This window comes from Eptatretus burgeri, chromosome 1, assembly GCF_056783735.1.
Source record: "Eptatretus burgeri isolate ZD-2024b chromosome 1, Ebu_testis_v1, whole genome shotgun sequence".
NCBI lineage: Eukaryota > Metazoa > Chordata > Myxini > Myxiniformes > Myxinidae > Eptatretus > Eptatretus burgeri.
In genome coordinates, this window is record NC_140961.1 from 30,269,649 (window position 1) to 30,292,238 (window position 22,590).

Genomic DNA, 22,590 nt, shown 5'->3' on the forward strand with positions numbered 1-22,590 from the left:
ATTGTTTAGGCCGAACGGCATCCAAAGGAATTCAACAGGCAAAAGACGTGGTGACGGCTGTCTTCAGGATGTCATCTGGATCCATGGGAATCTGATGGTATGCACGAACTAGGTCGACCTTGAAGAAGATTGTAACTCCATCGAGTGTAGGGGTAAAATCCTCATTGTGTGGAATGGGGTAATGGGCTGGAACAGTCCTGCTGTTTAAGGACTGGTAATTCCTACAAGGACACCAATCCCGAGGTGTCATTTTGGGTACCATGTGTGGTGGTGAAGCCCAACCGCTGGACGATGGTCTGATGATTCCACGTTGTAACATATATGTACTGAAACTCTTGGTGAGTGATGCATAATTTATCAGGTCTGAGTCGGCGAGTGGGTGTGAAAACGGTGGGGGGGGGTGGGGGGATGCGATGCGTAATGTGGTGGTTGATTGGATTAATTGTCACAAATAGGCACGGTATGGATGGGAAGTCGTAAAGTATTTTCTGAAAAGGGCACGTGGGTGTGGATGAATGACACATGATATTCAGTTACTAAACAGTGATTGCTTTACTGAGAACCACTACCATGAGCACACTGGGGTGGGAAGCAGTGGAGGAACCGCGTGATGCATCACACAATGCTCAAGGACAGGTAACCATGCGGCGGAACCCCGTGACAGCTGTGTCGAGTTGTCCAATAGACTGCGATGTTTGATGTCCACAAGGAGATTGAAATGGTGTAAAAAAATTTTTTTTTTTTAAATCTGCAACTATGATAGAGTAGCTGGTGTCAGCAATACAGTGGCCTGCAAAAGTAGTCACCTCCTACCAATAATGCCACATTCAGATGAATTACAAATTATATAGAAACAATGTTTCCAAATCTTTTTATTCATAACTGAAAAGATCAAACTAAACAATGTTAGAGTTGAAGGAGGTTACATGTCAGGAATACCTGCAAAAAAGGTTTCTTCTTCTTCTTTCGGCTGCTCCCGTTAGGGGTCACCACAGCGGATCATCCGTATGATCCGCATGGTGATTTGGCACATGTTTTACGCCGGATGCCCTTCCTGACGCAACCCTGGTCACCTCTTACGACACAGGGATATGGTACACCTATTTTAACCGGGGTATACACCGGCCCAGTATACTGGTACTCATTTCGCCGACCTCGGAAGGATGACAGGCTGAGTCAACCCCCTGGTGTATTAATTCAGTGGCCCAACGGTGCTTGAACTCAGGACCTTTTGGATCGCAAGCCGCTGCCCTAACCACTGCGCCAACACCAGGCTATCCCTGCAAAAAAAGTTTACAAATCAAAATTCATTGGTTGGAAAAGTATTTAGCCATGAAGGTCGGTACTTGGTAGAAGCACCTTTTGCAGCAATGACTGCTATGAATCTTTTTGGGTAGGTCTCTATCAGCCTTGCACACAAGCAATCTTCAATTCTCTCCAGAAATGTTCAATTTGGTTTAAGTCGGGACTTTGACTGGGCCACTCAAGAACATTTATTTTCTTCTTATTCAGCCACTCCCCTGTGGCTTTAGCTTTGTGCTTCGGATCATCCTGCTGAAATGTGAATCTCCGACACGGTTTCAGATTCATGGCTGACTCAAACAGGTTTTCATTAAGGATTCTCCTGTACTTTGCACCATCTATTGTCCCTGCTGATGAAAAACAGCCCCATGACATGATGCTGCCACCACCAAGCTTGACAGTTGGGGATAATGTTGACTGGGTGATGTGCAGTGTTAGGCTTGTGCCAGATGTAACGCTTTGCATTTAGACCAAATATTTCAATTTTACCTGTCTTGCCTGACCACAAAACCTTTCTCCACATGCCTGCAGAATCAAGATGGTTTTTTTCAAACTCCATAAGAGCTTTTGGATGCGTCTTTTTCAGTAATAGCTTCTTTCTTGCCACCTGTCCATCGAGGCCAGCTTTGTGGATGGAACAGGATATTGTTGATTGATGAATCTCGGACGTAGAGCCTTGAAGATCTTTCAAAGTCATTGGTGGATTTACAGTGACATTCCGAACCAGTTTCTGGCTTGCCCGGCTGCTGATTTTGGAAGGGCAACCTGATGTGGATGGAGCCTGGTTTGCATGATACGTCTTCCACTTCTTAATGATGGATTTCACAGTACTCAGAGATAATGAGTGACTTTGAAATATTGTAACCCTCTCCTGAATGGTGCTTCCCTACCACTTTATGTACGGCTTCTTTGGAAATCTCCTCCATCTTCATGCTTGCCTTGTTGCTTTTTTTTTTCAATATACATGCTCTTGGCTCGTGGAAGAGCTATGACAGAACAAAACTGAAAGAGCACTCGGGAGGGCGCATAACTCCGCCTCGCAATGCCTGATCCACGAGAACATATCGAGCGCATTACATTTTTGAAATATCATGCGCCAAAGCACAATATCGTTTTTGGCCCTGTCTTTCAATGGTAAAGAATCACTATAAAAATTAAAAAATAATTCTCGTATCCAGATCCGAATTCGGATCTTCACCAAAATCAAATCAATTTGTCCTTGCCAAACACCCAACGTGTCCACTAAGCTTAATCCGAATCCATCCACAACTTTTGAGATATCGTGCTCGATTTTCGTTTAGCCCTATCTCTCAATTGTGAAGACTCACTTTAAAAATTATCACATCCAGATCCAGATTCGGATGATCTTCACCAAAATTGAATCAATTCTTCCTCGTCACACACCCAACATTTCCACCAAGGTTTGTCCAAATCCGTCCACAACTTTTTGAGATATCGTGCTAGAATCGTTTTTGGCCTTATCTCTCAATGGTGAAGAATCAGTTAAAAATTAAATAATTATCGTAGTCGGATTCGGATCCGGATCGTCACCAAAATCTAATCATTTCGTCCTTGTCACATACCAAACCTGTCCACAAGATTTCATTTGGATCTATCCACAACTTTTCAAGATATCCTGCACACAAAGACGGACAAACAAACAAGAAAAAGACATCATTCGGAGCACGACACTTGCAAAATGCAAACAAATTTGACCACAACAATAATTGATTGTTGAATTCAATGACCAAATATGCAACTCTTCAAATTTCAAGTCAATAGGATGAAAATTGTGGATTCCAGAAATTCCGTTTATGTTGACCTTTTAGCCTATGTTGACCTCTAAAAATAATTGGTGGTTGAATTCAGTGACTTGAGATGCAAATCCTCTTCACATTTCAAGTCAATTGGATGAAAATTGATAATCTTAGAAATTCGGCCTATGTTGTCCTTTTGGCACATGTTGACCTTTTGGTCCACGTTGACCTCAAAAATAATTGGCCTGAAATATAAATCCTCTTCAAATTTCAAGTCAATCGGATGAAAATTGAGGATTTTAGAAATACCACCTTAGTTGTTGACCTTGGGCCTATGTTGACCTTTTTGTCAATGTAGACCTCAAAAATAATTCACTGGTTGAATTCAGTTACTTGAAATATAAATCTTCTTCAAATTTCAAGTCAATCAGATGAAAATTGAGGATTTTAGACATCTCACCTAAGTTGTTAACCTTTGTCCGATGTTGACCTTTTGACTTCAAAAACAATAGGCTTCTTGCTTATGACAAACTCTACCATGTGGTGAAGTTTCCTGAAGATCGGTTTAAAATTGTGACCTGTAGGCGATAAACAGACAGACAGAATAAAAAGAAGAAGACATCATGCAGAGCACGATACTTGCAGGAAACAAATTTGACCTCAAAAATAATTGGTGGTTGAATTCAATGACCAAATATGCAACTCTTCAAATTTCAAGTCAATCGGATGAAAATTGAGGATTTTAGAAATACCATATTAGATGTTGACCTTTTGATCTCAAAAACAATAGGCTTTTTTCCTTATGAGAAACTCCACCATGTGGTGAAGTTTTGTGAATCTCGGTTTAAAATTGTGACCTGTAGGCGACAGACAGACAATAACAAGAAAAAGACATCGTGCAGAGCACGATACTTGCAAAATTCACCCCCCCTCTCCAATGGGTGCCATGAATACATCAAGTTGTCCATTTCATTAAGAATAGAATCAAAGCTCGGGTCAATCGGATGAAAATTGATTATTTTTCAGATTGAAATTGATGATTTTAGAAGTTTGACCTTTGACCTCAAAAATAGTTGGTTTCTCAAATTCAGTGATGAATTGTACAATTTCTGCTTAATTAGCAGGTTAATCGGATGAAAGTCGACGATTTTTCAGATGAAATTTCATGATTTTAGAAGTTTGACCTTGAGTTGACCCTTTGACCTCAAAAATAGTTGCATTTCCAATTCAGTAATGCACTATGCAATTGCTGTTTAATATTCAAGTCAAGCAGATGAAAATTGATGATTTTTCAGAAACAAATTGATGATTTTAGAAGTTTGAACTTGAGTTGACCTTTTGATCTCAAAAATAGTTGTTTTCCCTATTCAATGACACAATATGCAAATCCTGTTCAAATTTCAATCAATCAGATTAAAAATGACGATTTTAGAAATTCGATCTCAAGATGACCTTTGACGTCAAAATCAATAGGCTTCTCAGTTCAGACTACCTCTACAACTTGGTAAAGTTTCAAGATGATCGGTTTAGAATTGTGACCTGGAGGCGATTGTTGTTGACCTTGAGATCGATTGACAAACAGACAGACAGAATAACAATCGACTGACCAATATTCTTTAAAAATCTTCGATCTTGCAAGTGACAAGATCGACTGACCAATACACTTGAAAAGTCTTCGATTTTACAAGTAACAAACAGACAGAAAGGAGTGAAAACATAACCTCCTTCGCCTTCGGTGGCAGAGGAAATCAGAACACAACACAATAAAGGGAACAGCAGCAGAAAGGGGAAAACACCAAAAGCAGGGCGGAGGGAGAAAGTAGATGGAGAAGGATAAACAAGGGATGCAGGTAATGATTAGGGGAAAGGGAGAAGGCAAAGGGTGGACAATATGGATATATCAGCCAAATTTTGGTAAGGGTGCAGGGTGGTTTAATGAGTGAAGAAAAGATCATGATTTTGGATGGGGAAATGACTTGAGATGGTGGTGAATAGCAATCTTGAAGACCTGGAGGGAAGAATTAGGTTGAAAAGAGTATGGAAGGAGGTTCTGCAGATACCTGGGAAGCATAAAACATGTGGAGGGCATAGGGTACAAGTCGAGAAATGAGGTGGAAGAAGACAGAGAACACCGACCTGTCAGGCCCATAGACCGAGTCATCGCAAGAGGTTCTGATGATATTGAAGGAATTTGTTTCCAAGACGTCAAGCTGAGCAAGATGTGAGGTAGGGGAACCAGCCAAGAGGAGAGAGCAGTACTCCATGGAGCTCAGGTGTTCCAAGGAAGGACTTTGCACGATGGAGGATGTCCAATCAGCGTCTGGCTTTGGAGGCCAATTTTTAAATGTGGCTTGCCCAAGAGAGATCATGGTTGAGATTGAGAAACAAAAGTTTGAGTGACTAAACCTCTTAAAGAGGGTTGTTGAAAAAGTAGATGGAAGGGTTTGTGGAATGGTCCTTTTGGAGAGGGTGAGAGTGAGAGTGAGGTATTTCTCAGGATTGAAAGACATGTTCCAAGTGTGTTGACCAGTTTGTGATTTTGTCAATGTCTGAGGAGAAGGAAAAGGCTGCTGCTAGTCTGTCAGAAGGATGAGGGATCTCACAGCAGAGAGTGGAGTGATCAGCAAAGAGATTGAAAGGGTTTTCCAGAGAGTCGGTGAGATCATTGATGAAGATTAGGAAAAAGATGGGGCCGAGAACTCTGTCTTGCGGTACTCCAGCCTTGACAGGGAGAGGAGAATAAAGGGTTCCACTTAGAGCCACACGTTGGCTACGAGAGTGGAGGAAGTCAGTAATCCAAGAGTGGAGTTGGCCTTGGATTCCATAGGCAGTCAGTTTGGAGAGCAAGGCAGGATGTCAGACCATATCAAAAGCTCGAGATATGTCCAGAGAGACGGCCCTGATCTAATGTTTGACATTGAGGGCCCTCATCCATTGTTGGGAGAGTAGAAACAGCATGTCCAAGATTGTGAGCAGGTCTGAATCCGAAATGATGATCTGAGATGAGACTCATGGAGAAAAGGAATGATTTTATGTTAACTGTGATGATGGATTCCATGACCCTGCTGATGATTGGAAGCAAGCTAATTGGTCTACAGTGAAGAGGAGCTGTTTTTGCACCTTTTTAGCTTATATGGAATGAAGTTCTGGGGAGCTTATGAGATGGCGCGTCATCCCTCTGTCAGTCCGTCCATCCACAAATACTTCCAACTTCTTCTCTAAAACTACACACACGATTTTGATGAAACTTTACCACAACGTTCATCACTGCGTATGTGCCAAAGCTTGTTCATGGCATATATATATATATATATATATATATATATATATATATATATATATATATATATATATATATATATATATATATATATATATATATATATATATATATATATATATAGTTGTGGACCAGGGGTCGGTGGCGAGGAACGGCTGCTAGGTGGAGCAGTAGAGCCATCTCCCACCGAACACCCGGAATTGCAGGTCATAACCTTCAGACAACTCCGAAGGTCACGGGTCACTTAAGGACCGTGATCGCCAATTCTCTGACGGCGTGGGGTAGGGTTAATAGCCAAATTTCAATATACCTAAGTACCCACGTCGTCAAATTACCGGGGAAGTCACACCCTCAACGGACTCTGTCGAACCGGGTCGCTCTAGCGACCTCCGTCTAGTGTAACAGAGCAGAATTACCAAAGTCTGTCGGTCCAAACGACAACTTACAGCCCAATCGGCTGACTGGTTCTCGAGCACGAACCATGCTGGATCAATAATAGAAAGCAGGACAACGAGCTGGTACATTGAACAATTGGGGGTTAATTTATTATGGAGCAGGGGAGCACAAAGAGCAGAGTTAAAACCGAATATGAGAAATGCAACTTATACACAAACGCTTAGCAATTTCTACTTAAGGACGGGGCCCACGGACACACACACACACCCAAAAGAAATGGACTCCGTTGGGTCTTTATTGGACCCTCCAGCCGAGAAGGATAGGTCAGCTGGGGAGTCAAGGTCTGGCCGGGTATCTGTTCGCCTCGTGCAGTCACACCGGACTCCAACCCACCACGGTGGGACTCGAACCCACGTCCCGGAATCCACCGAGCCCACGATCCTGGCTGCTCGACCACCACCACCACGAGGAGCCTCGCAAAAGACCGCAGACCACGACGACTCTCACGACGCACACCAAGAGCAATGGCCACGATGACTGCTCTACTCTCTTCTTGACGACCACTCTTTCTTCTCTTTCGCGAGATCTGAGAGATTTCTTCCCCTGGCCACTCGCCTCCTGATTGGACGGAGGGCAGAGTCGGAGCTGAGGCGATGAGTCTCCTGATTGGAGGAGGTCCAGTGGGAGGAGGGAACCTCACCCCTGGATGTGACACGTTGCACGTGGGCGATGGTGCGAAGAACGAAGGATTGATTGGAGATGTAAAAAACCTGACTATAAAAGAAACCTGCAGCGCACACATGAAATTAACCCATTAGACAGAAGGACGGGACCCTGACTATAAACACATACTTATCAAAATAACTGAATTGCGGGGACTGCTGTCTGTTTGTGTGCAAATGGCTGCCAGATTCATAACAATATATATATATATATATGTATATATATATATATATATATATATATATATATATATATATATATATATATATATATATATATATATATACATAAATATATATACATAATCGGGCTCTGAGGGGGTTTACGGGGGTTTCCCCCAGAATATATATTTACTTTCCTCTGCGAAACTACACACACAATTTCGGTGAAACTCGACAACAACCTTCATCACTCATGATGTGCCAAAGTTTGTTCATGACATTAAAAAGAGGTCTAAGGGGGTGTGTGTTGGTGGTGGGGGGGGAAGGGCTGCCCCCCCCCAAAAGAGGTATTTGCTTTCTTCCCAGAAACTACATACACAATTCTGATGACACTTGACCACCACCTTCAACACCCATGATGTTCCAAAGTTCGTTCACAACATTAAAAAAAAAAAAACCCATCGGTATTCACTTCTCCGTTACATATTTTGTCGGTCATCCATGCCTATCAGTGGTTCCCTGGTTATCTTGACCAGCTGCTGTCAGGTGAGCACCCAGGGGTATTGCCCATATGTTTATTATGTAATGCTGTGATGTTTGCCGATTTCCAAGATGGAAGATGACCTAAGGCAAAAAAGGGCAGAAGGAGGAAGTGCAAGAGCAGCAGAGCAGGTTTTTAGGACATGTAAAAGTCCAGTTGCAGGGTTTCCAGAAACTTTTCCACCTTTTCAGGTGTAAACGACACAGAATTCAGGAGCAGTTGGGTATGACTAGCTTAATGATTTTTCAGTTATGCAGGACACACACACACACACACACACGCACGCACGCACGCACGCACGCACGCACGCACGCACGCACGCACGCACACACACACACACACACACACGATGACATCCACTCATTTATTATTGTAGATTGCTTTCTGAGCTTTTCATTTTGGTTAACAATCTTTATTATTTAGGTTTGAAGTCTTCTGAAATGCTGATTTCAGAAGTTGTTGTGAAAGTTATTGTGAAATAACACCCGATTTCCAAGCCGTTTACCATATAATATTAACGTTTTCGAAATTACCGAGCCAATTTTTTTTCCACCCGTCACTCGCAGCTGTTCATAAAGATTAATGTTTGTAAACATATCCCTGAAACATCTTTTTCAACATTGTTTGCAACATTGTTTTTCAGTGAATGCTACTCAAGGTTTTTGGGTTGTCTACAGTCCGTACTGTAGTCGATAATCATACTGACTCCAACCTGCCGATTCTTGTAAAATTGCAGATATCGGCTAAGCACTAATGTGTGTCCAAGCGGTGTTTGTCTCCAGGCCGTGTTTATAGTATGAGCGTGAGAAAATGGATTTCAGACATTATTTTGTTTCCATATTCACTGTTATTCGATGCAGAATCATTTTTATGAGACAATGAATCGTAATTAACTCTCCACTGCACGTCTGCCTTCCCTTCCTTTCCTTTCACCTCACACTGTCTTGCCTTTTCGACACACCTCCTCGCCCCCCCTCCCTCCTCTCTCCTTTCCCCTCCACCTCTCCTTCTCTCCCCCCCCCCCTTAGTATCTGTCAGTGAAGTGACGGGTGGTGTTTGCTCGTTGAGAAGAAAACCTATAATGCGTGCATGGTTGGCATGGACCACGAGAAGGTGGAGCGCATATGGAGGTGGGGTGGGGGGGGGGTAATTTTTTTTACTTTTATTTCAATGTAATGTATATATATTTATTTATTTTTTCAAAAAAATTTCCCCCCTTTTTTTCTCGACAATGTTGAGGCGAGTCGAGGAGTATTTGCTCAAAATTGATGATTCACTGATCCTTTCATTTATAAGATATACCCAATGATTGAGCTTTTCCAGGTGTCGGGTCTGGGTCATGCAAATGAGGTACTAAGTTAAACAAAACTACGCTGAATATAACTCTGGTCTCGTGAACCAGATGAGTGGAAAAGAGAAGGACAGTGTTATGATATGAATTAAACTTTTCCCTCAAACCTCAACGAAAATAAAACAAAAAGAAGCACAGGAATATTTGTCACCACCATTTCTGAGCATATCTGGAAGGTCATGCAAATAAACGTTTGTATAACAGTTAATGCACAACAAACATCAAGCCAGGTCCCCCAAACCTATTGAGTGTATTTCAGGGCCACCTTTAACACATTACATCAGTTCTTCAAGACTGTTGTTTGTGTCCTTTATGAAGTCCTTAAAAACAGTAAGTTTCCTGTTGGAACGATTTTCAATTTAGTTTGACTGTCACACAGGCAGACAGAGCAAAAATTATCTTGCTCCTGTCTGCACATGTGCAATCGGGACCAATTCAGAGCCAAAGTACTGTTAAACTACAGGTTCGTTTTCCGATTCATGTTCTGATTCGTGCCCAAAATATTACATGCAATATAAAAAAGTTCTTCCTCGATCATAAACTGACTTTTGTGTCCGGACAGACAGACGGACAGATAGAAGTGAACCACTTGCTTCAACCCGCTTTATGCGGGGTAGTAATTTCAAGGTTTATCTTGATAATGACGATGGTTGAGGGGGATGGGGAATGATTAAATAAGTGCAAGATATATCTGTGTACAGCACATAACTATCACAATCACGTGTTATCATTTCCTTTAAACATCCGAATAATTCCTTCATTCTTCAGTCTCTCCAACACTTTGGTTTCAAGACTTGCATTGTGGTTTTCCCAAGTTGTACCTTTGTAGTTTTTGTCAAAATAATGAGGCCACTGTTTGTGGATGTTCATTCCAAACCCAAACAAATCCACCTGAAATGAAAAAAAACAACGATTGAGAAATTCCAATAAACCTGTTGCATTGCAGTTTGGTGCTACCCAGATATAAAATTTTCAAAGCAGAAAGTACAGGGAGGGAGGAGGGAGGAGGAGTGGGGGAGCTGTGGGTGGGGTGGTAGAGCGAGGAAGGGGGCAGGTGGGGAGAGCAACACCTCACCAAATGTCGCTATACACTCCGGGAGGTGGGGTGGGGGGGAGGAGGATAGCATAAGGGAAGGGAACGGCAAGGTAGCATGAGGGAATGGCAAGGCAGCGTGAGGGGAAGGGAATGTAGTGCAAGGGGAATGAAAGTCAGCGTTAGGGCAAGGGAGGGAAGTGGGAGGAGGGGGGAAGACAGCATAAGGGGAAGGGAATAAAGCGTGATGGGAGGGTAGGCAGTGTTCCAGGGCATTAATGGGGCAATAAAACATGCCCAAGCAGCAACGTTTCCTTTTTAACTACCATGTTCGATATAAAACCAGGTGGAAAATCTTCCTCCTTCATCTTATTCTTCACTTGGATTCAGAAAACGCTACTTATACACTGCCTTTTTAAGCATCACAAAGCAGATCACTCAACTTGCAACACAGGTGAGGAAAGGATATGAAAAAGTAGCTGATATTTAAATAATTTATTCGCACGATTTTTAAAGGGTGTGAAAACGCTGATTATGCACCGCCTTTTTAAACACCACAAAGCAAGTTGCTCTACTTACAATACAGATGGGAGAAGGATACGAAAAAGCAGCTGATATTTCAATAAATTATTCGCACAATTTGTAAACGATGAAAGTTAATTTTTATTCCATGTTTTTATTTATTTCAGCAATTATGCAAGCATTGGTATTCCCATCAGCAAAGCAACATGTCTGACTTCTGATGGCTTTGAAACGAACAACCAAGCAGCTTGGTGAGCGCTCGTCAAGTGGTTTAAGCACTCCAACGGAACGGCTGGCTTGGCAAGTGATTACCGGTCGTCAATCGGTCATATAAACCCATGCACCTGGAAACGCTCAAGCAATGTCCAAATTGGTCAAATGAACACTTTCCTTTTTTAGCAGTCGGAACTGCTGCTAAATTCAAATCTGGAGCTTAAATTTTGTAAATCAGCTAAGTTTGAGATTCTCGAAGTTATCACATGTGCGGAAATGAAAGTGGGTGTGGGGGGGGGGGAAACTTTACTGTTAAATCATTGCAGCCTGTTCTAACTCAAGGCATTGTTGAGGAGGCTGAACAAAATGGCTAATTAAATCCCAGCGAGGTAACCAAGGATGCGCCTTAAGACACAATTGAGAGCAAGATGGTCGATGATGCACCTGATAAAGGATATAATTAAATAAAGCCGTCCTTAGGTGGGTGGGAAGTTTCACAAATACGTCAATACAATTATATGATTTTGATTTTCGATCCACACGAAGCTGCTCCCCGATCCGGAAGTAAACACCAATCATGAGTTCGGCAGAAACATTCGTTTGATAATATCTCAAGACAATTGCGATTTTGAGTTTCCACCCGAACAACCCCGCTTTTATTCATCCCAGGGTGGGTGAGAGGTTTCATAAATTTCTCATTACAATTATGTTTTTAATTTTCTTTATATTAGTAAGTACATGCCCCTCTTTATATAGGTATACAGCTCACATTCAGTGAAACAGGCGGTTTGCACCAATTGTGTTTCCTGTGTTGAAAAGATCTTGGATGAGCAAAAGCGGCAGATGTGGGTTGATAAAGAAAGGAAGTCCAGTGCATCTGCATCAATAGCAAAAACTGTCTGAGGTTATCTAAATTGGCAATGCCGCCACATGCATAAATATTGGGAAGAAAGGTGTTATGGAAGGCTTTCAGGAAGACTACACTGTACATGCGTGATCAACGAATATGAATGACCAATGTACCACCCAGTAAGGAAAAAGGAAAGAAGAGTGAGCATGGTTGGGGGATGTGAAGTGTTCATTCAGGGAAGGAGGGAAAAGAGGGGATGAATAAACAGCAAAGGATTCACCAAGGATCGAGTGAGGACAACGCAACCATAATCACACTTATGAGAGAATGAATGAGGAGAGTGTCACGAGGTGAAAAAGAAATGAAAAGACATAAAAATCATGAGGAAAAGAAGGTGTTGACAGATAGATGCCAAGAAAACAGATTTGTGTTTCATCGACTTATTTAGTGAGGGTAAGAGACTAAATAAAAAGAGGATATATAGCAGCAGAAAACAGAAAAGGGGGAGCAGGAGGGTGGAGGGATCCAGCAACACAAAATTTAAAGGGCACACACATTTACTCATTCGTAATTGCATCAAGACAACACCTTGTTGCAGACATGCAGAGCAAATATGGCAGCTATGATTCCCGTCGATGGGTAGCGGCATTTTCCCTCCAGCCAGCTTCGCTGAATGTAGTGCATGAAGAGTGGGTTGAAGATTATCAACTGCAGAGATAAATGACCAAATAAAATACTGTTATCGTTCAGTGTTAAATTCATTTAAGGACTTTTTCGATGTTAGATATGCAACTTTCAACAGTACAGTTCAGATATGTATATACTATATACAGTGCCTATAGAAAGTTTACACCCCCTTTCAAAATTTCCACCTTTTGTTGCCTTATAGCCTGGAATTAGATTGCGTTAAATCAGACTTTTTCCACCTTTATTTACACATTATAACCCACAACTTCCAAGTGAAAACCAAATTCTAAAAATTTTAGAAAATTAATTAAAAATACAAAAATGGAATATCTTGGGTGGATCAGTGACCACCCCCCTTATATTTGCAATTTTAAATTAGCTCAGGTGTAACCAATCACCTTCAAAATCACACACCAAGTTAATTGGCCTCCACCTGTGTTAAATTATAGTGATTCTGATTATTTCAGAATAAAATCAGCTCTACCTGTCGGTTTCCTCTGCTGGGTAGTGCATTTCACAGCAAAGACACAACCATGAGCACTGAGGAGCTTTTAAAATACCTCCAGGATAAAGTTGTGGAAAGGTAGAGATCAGGGGACAGGTATAAAACTATTTCAAAGGCCTTGAATATCCCTTGGAGCACAGTCAAGACAATCATTAAGAAGTGGTAGGCATATGGTACCACCAAGACCCTGTTTCGATCAGGCTGTTCCTCCAAAGTGGATGATCAAGCAAGGAGACTGATCAGAGAGGCCACCAGGAGGCCATTGACAACTTTGAAAAAGCTCCAGGCCTTTATGGCAAAGACTGTAACTGTGTGCACGTGATGACAATATCCCAAGCACTCCACAAGTCTGCCTGTATGGTAGGACGGCAATAAGGAAGCCATTACTCAAAAAAGCCGACCTTGAGTCCCATTTGAGGTATGTAATAAATCACTCTGGAGATTCTGAAGCCATGTGGAAAAAAGTTTTTTAGTCTGACGAAACGAAGGTGGAACTTTTTGGCCTAAATGAAAAACATTACGTTTGGCACAAACCCAACACAGCACACCACCTCAAGAACACCATCCATACTGTGAATCATGGTGGTGGCAGCATCATGTTATGGGGATGTTTCTCATTAGCAGTGACTGGGACACTTGTCAGGATAGAAGGGAAAATGGATGGAGCAAAATACATAAAAATCCTAGAGGAAAACCTGCTTCCCTCTGCAAGAAAACCGGAATTGGGATGGAAGTTAACCTTTCAGCATGATAATGACCTGAAGCACACAGCCAAAGCTACACTGGAGTGGTTAAGGAACAAAAAGATAAATGCCCTTGCCCTTGAGTGGCCTAGTCAGAGCCCTGATATAAATCCAATCGAAAAATCTGATTCATGACTTGAAGATTGCTGTCCATCAACACTCCCCATGCAACATGGCCGAGCTTGAACAGGTTTGTACTCAAAAATTGGAAAATATTTTCCAATCAAGGTGTGCAAAGTTGGGAGAGACCGATCCCAACAGAATCACAGCCATCATTGCTGCTTCCACCTCGTATTAACTCGGGGGGGGGGGGGTGGACATTTATCCAACCAAGTCTGCCTGTATGGTAGGACGGCAATAAGGAAGCCATTACTCAAAAAAGCCGACCTTGAGTCCCATTTTTTTTTTTTCTAGTTTTGTATTTTTAATTAATATTCTGAAATTTGTAGAATTTGTTTTTCACTTGGAAGTTGTGGATTACGATATTTAAATAAAGGTGTAAAAAGTCTGATTTAATGCAATTTTATTCCAGGCTATAAGGCAACAAAAGGTGAAAATTTTGAAAGGGGGTGTACACTTTCTGAAGGCAATGTACACACACACACACACACACACACGTACTAATTCTGATGTACAGTACCCTATTTTGTTAAGAATTGTCAGCGATATCAAAGCAGTTTCTTTTCTTGGTAGTTTGAAATTTCCTTCCCAGTCATAGTTCGGGCAGGAATTCGTAATTTTGTGATGGTGCTGGTGATAGCTTGTTAACTCTTCATGAAAGACCAACTAATGCGAGCAGATGGGATACCCAGTTCAACATCAATCTGGAGAGATGGCATACACATTGATGAATCATCCTGCCTGTGAAACACTGGGATGACAATTCATAGGTCATCATCATCACACCATTTGAAAGCCTTTATCCCTGAGCAGGGGTCAGCTTTTTGTGGGCTCCAATCATGGTCTCTTTCTTATGGCAATGGTTTTACAGCCGGATGCCCTTCCTGATGCCAACCCTTTAGTCGCCTTCGACCCTGCAGGGATAATTACCAGTATACTGGTGCTCATTTTGCCAACCTTCGGAAGGATGACAAGCTGAGTCAACCCCCCTGATGCTAACTCAGCGGCCAGCGGATCTTGAACTCAGGACCCCAAGCCACCGCCTTAACCACTGAGCCACACCAGGCTCATGATGACAGTTAATAGGTATGGTTCGGATTTGAACCCAGCCAAGACAGCTCATCAGCGAGTGTGCATTCCTCTAGTCTCGGCTATCGGTCCTCAAAAGGCCAACCAGGGTCCACATCGGCAAGAATCAGCAGTCCTGCCCACCAGCTAATCCTAATCCCCTGTCAATGGATTGATCACATGGTGCTAATTTAGTTGTTAAATTATTCCTGAGTTAATCTCCTCAAATGTTCTTCAATTCATCTGCTCCTAATTATGTGTTAATGACCTCTGATCTATATCCATTGATCAACTTCATAAATGATAAACAGGAATATATTAATACAAGAAGTGATTTAATGTGAGGTTAACATGGCTGGCTTGATGGTATTGTTGAGGTTTTCCACCGGCGCGTCGCCACGAGCACGACCCTCGATGAAGCATTGGAGCCGTCTCAGCTCGATCACCCGAAATTTACAGATCGCTGGCCCGGGTAAGTCCGAGTCGACGGGTCCTGGATATTTTGGACCGAAATACGCCAATGGGGAGATCACGTGGGGTAGGGTTAATTGCCAGCTTCAACTTACCGAAGTACCCACGTGATCCAGCTACCGGGATACTTCACCCTGGGCGGAACTCGTACGGAAGCGAGCCGCTTAAGCAGCCCGTTTCGTGTGCGTAGCCGAGCGGTGATATCGCCGAATTCCGCTGGCCGATTATCTTGTGACCCTGGCAATGGCCGACTAATCCCTCACACGCAACATGCTCAGTCAATGAAAGAATCGACTCGACGAGCTGAAAACATTTAACAATTGGGGTTTATTTATACAGTAATCGGGGAACTAGGGAAGCACGCAAGGGCAGAACTATACCGAATACAATAAATGCAATGCAATCATTTACAGCACACAAAGCACTTAACAGTTCTCCACTTGTTAGACGGGCCCACGGACACACACACCCAATAAATGGTGGCTGATGCCTTTAATGACTTCAGCTCAGAGGAACAGATGAGCTGAAACCCAGAACCTATTTCGAACCTCTCCACCTCGTGTGGTCTTCATGCTGTTCGGACCCGGGCTCCAGCGAGGGCGAGCTGGATCCAATCGCCGTGAGCCGCAATCCTTCCCGAGCTCCAGCGGATCCCCTCGCGCTCCGGACCACGTGCTGGTGAGACAAAACACTGAGCCTTCCCGAAGATGCGTCGCTTTTCAAGTAGAGCCAGCCGAACCAAGATGAGGCCACGAAGCAGAACAAAGGCCAAACCAAGATAACTCAGAACCAGCACGACCCTTTGAACCACCGACTGCACAGCCAACTCGAAGAAGCACCACACCAGCAGAACAACAACCTCGAACCAACTCGACCACCCTTGAACCAGGCCGACACTCCTCGACCACCAGGCCGAAGAAGAACCACGACAACCCGAACCAACTCCTCCGATGAACAACTCTCCAACAAGAACCAAGAACAAGACCCAACTCGAGCCAAGCAGAGTGTCCCTTTTTTATCCCTATTGGGCCCCTCCCCTGCTCCCGGCATGACCCATGCCCTCGTGTGCCATCCCCCGCACAACCGCGGGTGGGAGGGGGACATTTACGTCATTGCATCACGGGACGGGAAGGTTCTTCTTCCGCTTTGCAGAGGAGGGGGAGGGTCGTTCTTCTTTGTGTTCTGATCGAACCCCAACTATTAAAATGAATCACAGCGCATTTAATCGATTTTTACCCATTAAACAATGGAAGGCGAGCTCGCTATGGAACATGCACTTTCTGAGATAACAGAGCTAAAGGACCTGAATGATGAGTGAGATAATGGTTTCCAGATTCGCAACAGTATATATATATATATATATATATATATATATATATATATATATATATATATATATATATATATATATATATATATATATATATATATATATATATATATATATATATATATATATATATATATATATATTTACGGAGGGATTCTCAACCCACTCCGGCCGTCTCTGGGATCTATAACGCCGGCCGCCTCAGCACAGGCCTCGGATCACGCGCCTTCAATCGCGATACCAAAGTAATCCTTGTACCTTGCCAGTTGGGAAATAGAACCCCTGGTTGCAGACTGGTTTTGTCAGATGCCGAGTGTTTTCTGCCAGTCTATAACCATTTTGGTTTTATATGCCTATCGAACGGATCGTTCCTCGACGCGACACGAATGAATCCATAGTGGCAACTTCATTCGAATTAACAAGGTTTATGGGGAACATCGGGGATCACACACAACACAAGCAAAATTCACGACAATGGTTTTATTAACAATCCTCAACCTGTTCTTAACTAGGGAACCACAGTCTACAGGTTTCGAGGGGGTCGCTACCAAAATATGCCTTATACAACAAGTGCAGACAAAGACAAACTGCATGCATGCAAGACAAAACAGAGTACTTGGTGAGGTTTCATGGACGAGAGGACAGTGTCAAAAAGCACGAATGTCGCTCGTAACCAGCGGATGTCCACGGATTCGAACTCCCAGCTCGAACCACGCCGCGTGGCAAAATGGCACTTGTCCTTTTGTCACAGACCTCATGCACGCAGTCTCTGCGTGCTCTGGCCCCGCGCAATGTCGACAGCACAAGTCCGCCAGATCAACGATGGGCCTCAGCCGATCTCTCTCCAGGGTTCAGCATACAAATCCAGGCCTGGCCCGTTCACCAGACAAGGCCCAAATTGAGGTGCCGGACTCCGCAGGGAGATCGACAAACGTGTCGGCCCATGAGGTGAGTAAGTACGGAGGCTCCGCGTCTCCTCTCCTGCTTTCCCGCCTCGAAGCCCGACTTCCGCTTCCTCCTCTCAGTTCCTCTCTCTCTGTCGAATCACCTTTTCTTTCTCGGCTGATGGCAGACTCGACCCTCAGGTTCAGCTTTCTCTCCCGGCCGATTCACCACTGCCTTTTCTTTTCTCACTCACCTCGAAGCCGGCTGCCGTCCCTCTCACGGCAGAATCCTCGACGTGCAGGCAGCCTCTCAAAAGGCCACTGCCGTTTCTCAAAACTCAACTACTTCGTTCACTCGTTTTGAATCACGAGCACGCTTCGAGAGCGACTATTTCCACACACTCGACACTTTTCACAAAGCCTTCGTTTCTTCTCTCATTTGCTCACCTTGAGACACAAGCCCGCCTCTCTCGGCGAAACTGACAAACTACCCCCTTCGCGTCACTCCCTCCCTCTAGCCACACCCTGAGCGGGGCCTATCGTCCGTAGAGGAGAGGAAGAAGAGGGAGCCCTTGGCAAACCACCACTGTACGAACATGAAACAGCCTTTTACATGTCCCAACACACATATAACGTCAACTTTGCCAAACAACCTAGCTATACATGCATTAAATGGGGGATCTGAGCTAATCCTGTATTTAGTAGTCCAATAAGGGCCATTTCCATAACTATATATATATATATATATATATATATATATATATATATATATATATATATGTATATGTATATATGTATATATATATGTATATATATATATATGTATATATATATGTATATATATATATATATATGTATATATATGTATATATATATATATATATGTATGTATATAAATATATATATATATATATATATGTATATATATATATGTATATATATATATGTATATATATATGTATATATATATATATATGTATATATATATATATATGTATATATATATATATATATGTATATATATATATATGTATATATATATATATGTATATATATATATATATATATATATATATATATATATGTATATATATATATATATATATATATATATATATATATATATATATATATATATATATATATATATATATATATATATATATATATATATATATATATATATATATATATATATATATATATATATATATATATATATATATGAAGCCTGGTGTTGGCTTAGTCGTTAGGATGGTGGCTTGGGATCCCAGGGTCCTGAGTTCAAGTCCTGTTGGCTGCTGAATTAACACCAGGGGGTTGACTCAGCCTGTCATCCTTCCGAGGTCGGCGAAATGAGTGCCGGTGAATGCCCCGGTTAGAATAGGTGTACCATATCCCTGTGTGTCGTAAGAGGCGACCAGGGTTGGCGTCAGGAAGGGCATCCGGCCATAAAACATTGCCTGAAGAAAAAGCCAAACCCCTGCACAGCAGGGAAAAATGGCTGTAAAAACGTTTATATATATATATATATATATATATATATATATATATATATATATATATATATATATATATATATACACACACATTTGGAGGAAAATATTTTCTGTGGTCATGAATTGTATCCATTTCATTGCAAACAGTAGATTTGCTGATTTTATTGATATTGATGTTTGATGGTGATATCGCTTATTGATTTTTAGAGTTTTTTGGTTTCTGCATTCGACGAATTTCATTTATATTTTCCATTATCAATTTGATTAAATATTACTCGTTCATGGACATTATATTCGTAACTGCATGCCCTTCTCTATATAGGTACACAGCTCACATTTAGTGAAACAAGCGGTTTGCACTGACTGCGTTTCCTATGTTGATAAGATCGTGGACGAAAAAAAGTGACTGCACTGCTGCTCACATACTCCGCACCACCCTGCCCATTCATAGTTTAACTTGCTTTAATTATAATATTTTGATGAAGTATTTGTTTTATTCGTTCCCACAAATGAAGATTGGCACATCATCATGGCATGTACAGGGTGTTTCAAAATTATTGATACAACTGACTTCCTGCCGTTTCTTTGTTTTATGACCTCTACCGTTTTCCTTTTCAGGGTTTGGTGGTGTTATCATGGTATTTGTTCCATGGGATTTCTCATTCCGTAGCTCAACTATGCCATTGACAGTGAAGCAGAAGACTAAAGTGGTAGCTTGGTGATATGAGACTAAATCATATGTGGACACCTGCCAGTGGTTCTGCCGGGAAAGGGCCTAAGGTCACATGCTTCTGTGCCTTCAATGACAGATGGGGAACGCTAGGGCCTTACTGGTTTGAGAATGACAACAGCAGGATGGTGAAGATCAATGGTGAGTGCTACCAGGATATGCTCCAGAAGTTCCATAATGATCTAGCCCAAAAGGTCACCCCAGACGAGCTCAGCATGATCTGGTTTATATGCAGGATGATGCATCCCCGCATACAGCTCGTAACACCATCACTTCCCTGCGGCAGCTCTTCAGAAGCCGCCTCGTTGCCCTGCGTACTGCTCCTGACTAAGCACCCCATAGCCCAGACTTGAACCCTCTGCACTACTGGTTCTGGGGGGGCTGCCAAGAGCTCTGTCGATGCCAACCATCCTGCCACACTGGATGATCTGAAGCAGGTGTCAGATTACCTCCAGGCAGTGCCACATGAGACCGACAGGTAAGATGGACAGAACTTTGGAGTCAGGATCAATGCCTGTCTGAACCACAGAGGGACACACATTGAGAACATGAATTACAAGGATTTTGCGTAAATGCCAATTTCAGACCTTGGGCTCTCACTAACTAGCAGTGAGTGAATACAATAGCAATCAGTGATAGAAAATACCATGCCATAAGCTTTCATGAAATGTTTGCTTCAGTTTCCTGAGGTTTCTGTTTCTTTGCAAATTAACACTTAAAGTTGCATCACTCTTTTTGAAACAGCCGTAGGTGATGTGTTGACTATGGTGCTGTTGTACGGTTTTTTTTTTCAGTTGTTAACTGTAATAATCCTGCTTAACAATCCCAATTGCTTGATAGAATAATGTTTGTGAGAATGGAGAGCCAATAGATAAACTTTTATGCAAGAACTTTTACTTGTTTAAAATTTCTTTGGTAACTTGTGCCTGTTGCTGTGTTTGAGCTTGAGGAGTAACTGCTGGAATCTATCTATCCAGGTTCTTCCAGACATCTTTGATTTTTGTTCCTTTCACATTTTTCTTTATTCATTGTAATTCTTGCTTTTTCTTTCTTTATCTACCTCTCTAAGAAGAAGTGAATTCTTGCAGAAAGTTTTCTGTAAGGCTCACTTGGCTACGCCTGGATGGGTTTGAGAGTTTGGGCATCGGAGCTGAAACCAGAATCCTATCCAGGTTCCTCCTGAAGACTCCATCTTTGCTCTTTGCTGATGTAGGTTCTTTCTGATGACTCCAATGCAGTATTTGGTCTTCCATTTGATTTGATTGCGTGGCCCACAAGGTGCTAGGGATTTTTGGTTCTGGTCCATGACCAAAAATATTTGAGGACCCCTACGCTACACCATCCTGCCAGCCCACACCTATTCATACATACCTATGAAAGAAATGTTTTTTGAGGAGCTTATTTATGCACTGTAAACATTGACAGGAAAAATAACAACATGATTTACCCAACAACCTCATCTCAAATCATCGATTCAGATTCAGACCAGGTCACTACTTCTCTGCCAACAATAGATGTAGGTTCGCAATGCGCACATGTGATCAGGGCTGGTGCTGTGGAGATATCTCAAGCTTTCAATACAGCCTGGCACCCTACATTGCTCTACAAACTCTCTGCCTATGCCATCTAAGTCCAACTCCACTCTTGGGTTACTGACTTACCCTACTCTCATCGATAACGCATGGCTCTCAAAGAAATCTTTTCTTTTCCTCTCCCCATCAATGCTGGATGGAGTGCCTTAAGGCAATGTTCTGAGTTCCATCCTATTCCCAATCTTCATCAATGATCTCTCTGACTTGCTGCAAAATCCCCTTTGTCTATTTTATAATGACTCCACCCTATGCTGTAACATCTATCATCCTTCAGACAAGTAGGAAGCAGTCTAGATATATATATATATATATATATATATATATATATATATATATATATATATATATATATATATATATATATATATATATATATATATATATATATATCACTTTGATAAAAACACAAGCTGGTCAAACACTTGGAATATATCTTTCAATCCTGAGAAATCTCACACTCACACTCTCACCAAAATAATTGCCTGGCAAACCCTCCTATATACTTTCTCAGCAAAGCTGTTTAAGAGGTTTAGTCACTCAAACGCTTGGCCTTCACGATCAGCTCTGATATTTCTTGGACAAACCACATTTCAAAATTGGCCTCCAAAGCCAGTCGTCGACTGAGCATCCTCCATCATGCAAAGTCCTTGGCACACCTGGACTCTTATCCACCTACCAAGTGTTCATCCACAGCCTGATGGAGGACTGCTGTCCCCTCTGGCTGGCACCCCTGCCTCATAAATTTCTCAGCTTGACACAATGGAAACCAAGGCCTTCAAGATCATTGGAATTTCCTGCAATGTAGCTAAGTCTCTGGGCCTATCACTTTGCC

The 22,590-nt window shown here is 42.1% G+C and overlaps 1 protein-coding gene across 2 annotated transcripts in view; it reads right to left on the bottom strand.

Annotated features, from left to right (window-relative positions):
• Positions 1–6,858: 6,858 nt before the first annotated feature.
• The window catches only part of LOC147034158 (CMP-N-acetylneuraminate-beta-galactosamide-alpha-2,3-sialyltransferase 2-like), a 95,124-nt gene continuing 79,392 nt past the window's right edge, over positions 6,859–22,590 (bottom strand). For both annotated transcript variants that reach the window (XM_085877476.1, XM_085877486.1), the window contains 3 exons: positions 12,718–12,837; positions 10,333–10,402; positions 6,859–7,522 (listed from right to left, as the gene is read on the bottom strand). In XM_085877476.1, the coding sequence (XP_085733602.1) occupies positions 7,278–7,522; positions 10,333–10,402; positions 12,718–12,837 (435 nt within the window). In that variant the 3' untranslated portion in view covers positions 6,859–7,277. The remainder of the gene's footprint in view (positions 7,523–10,332; positions 10,403–12,717; positions 12,838–22,590) is intronic.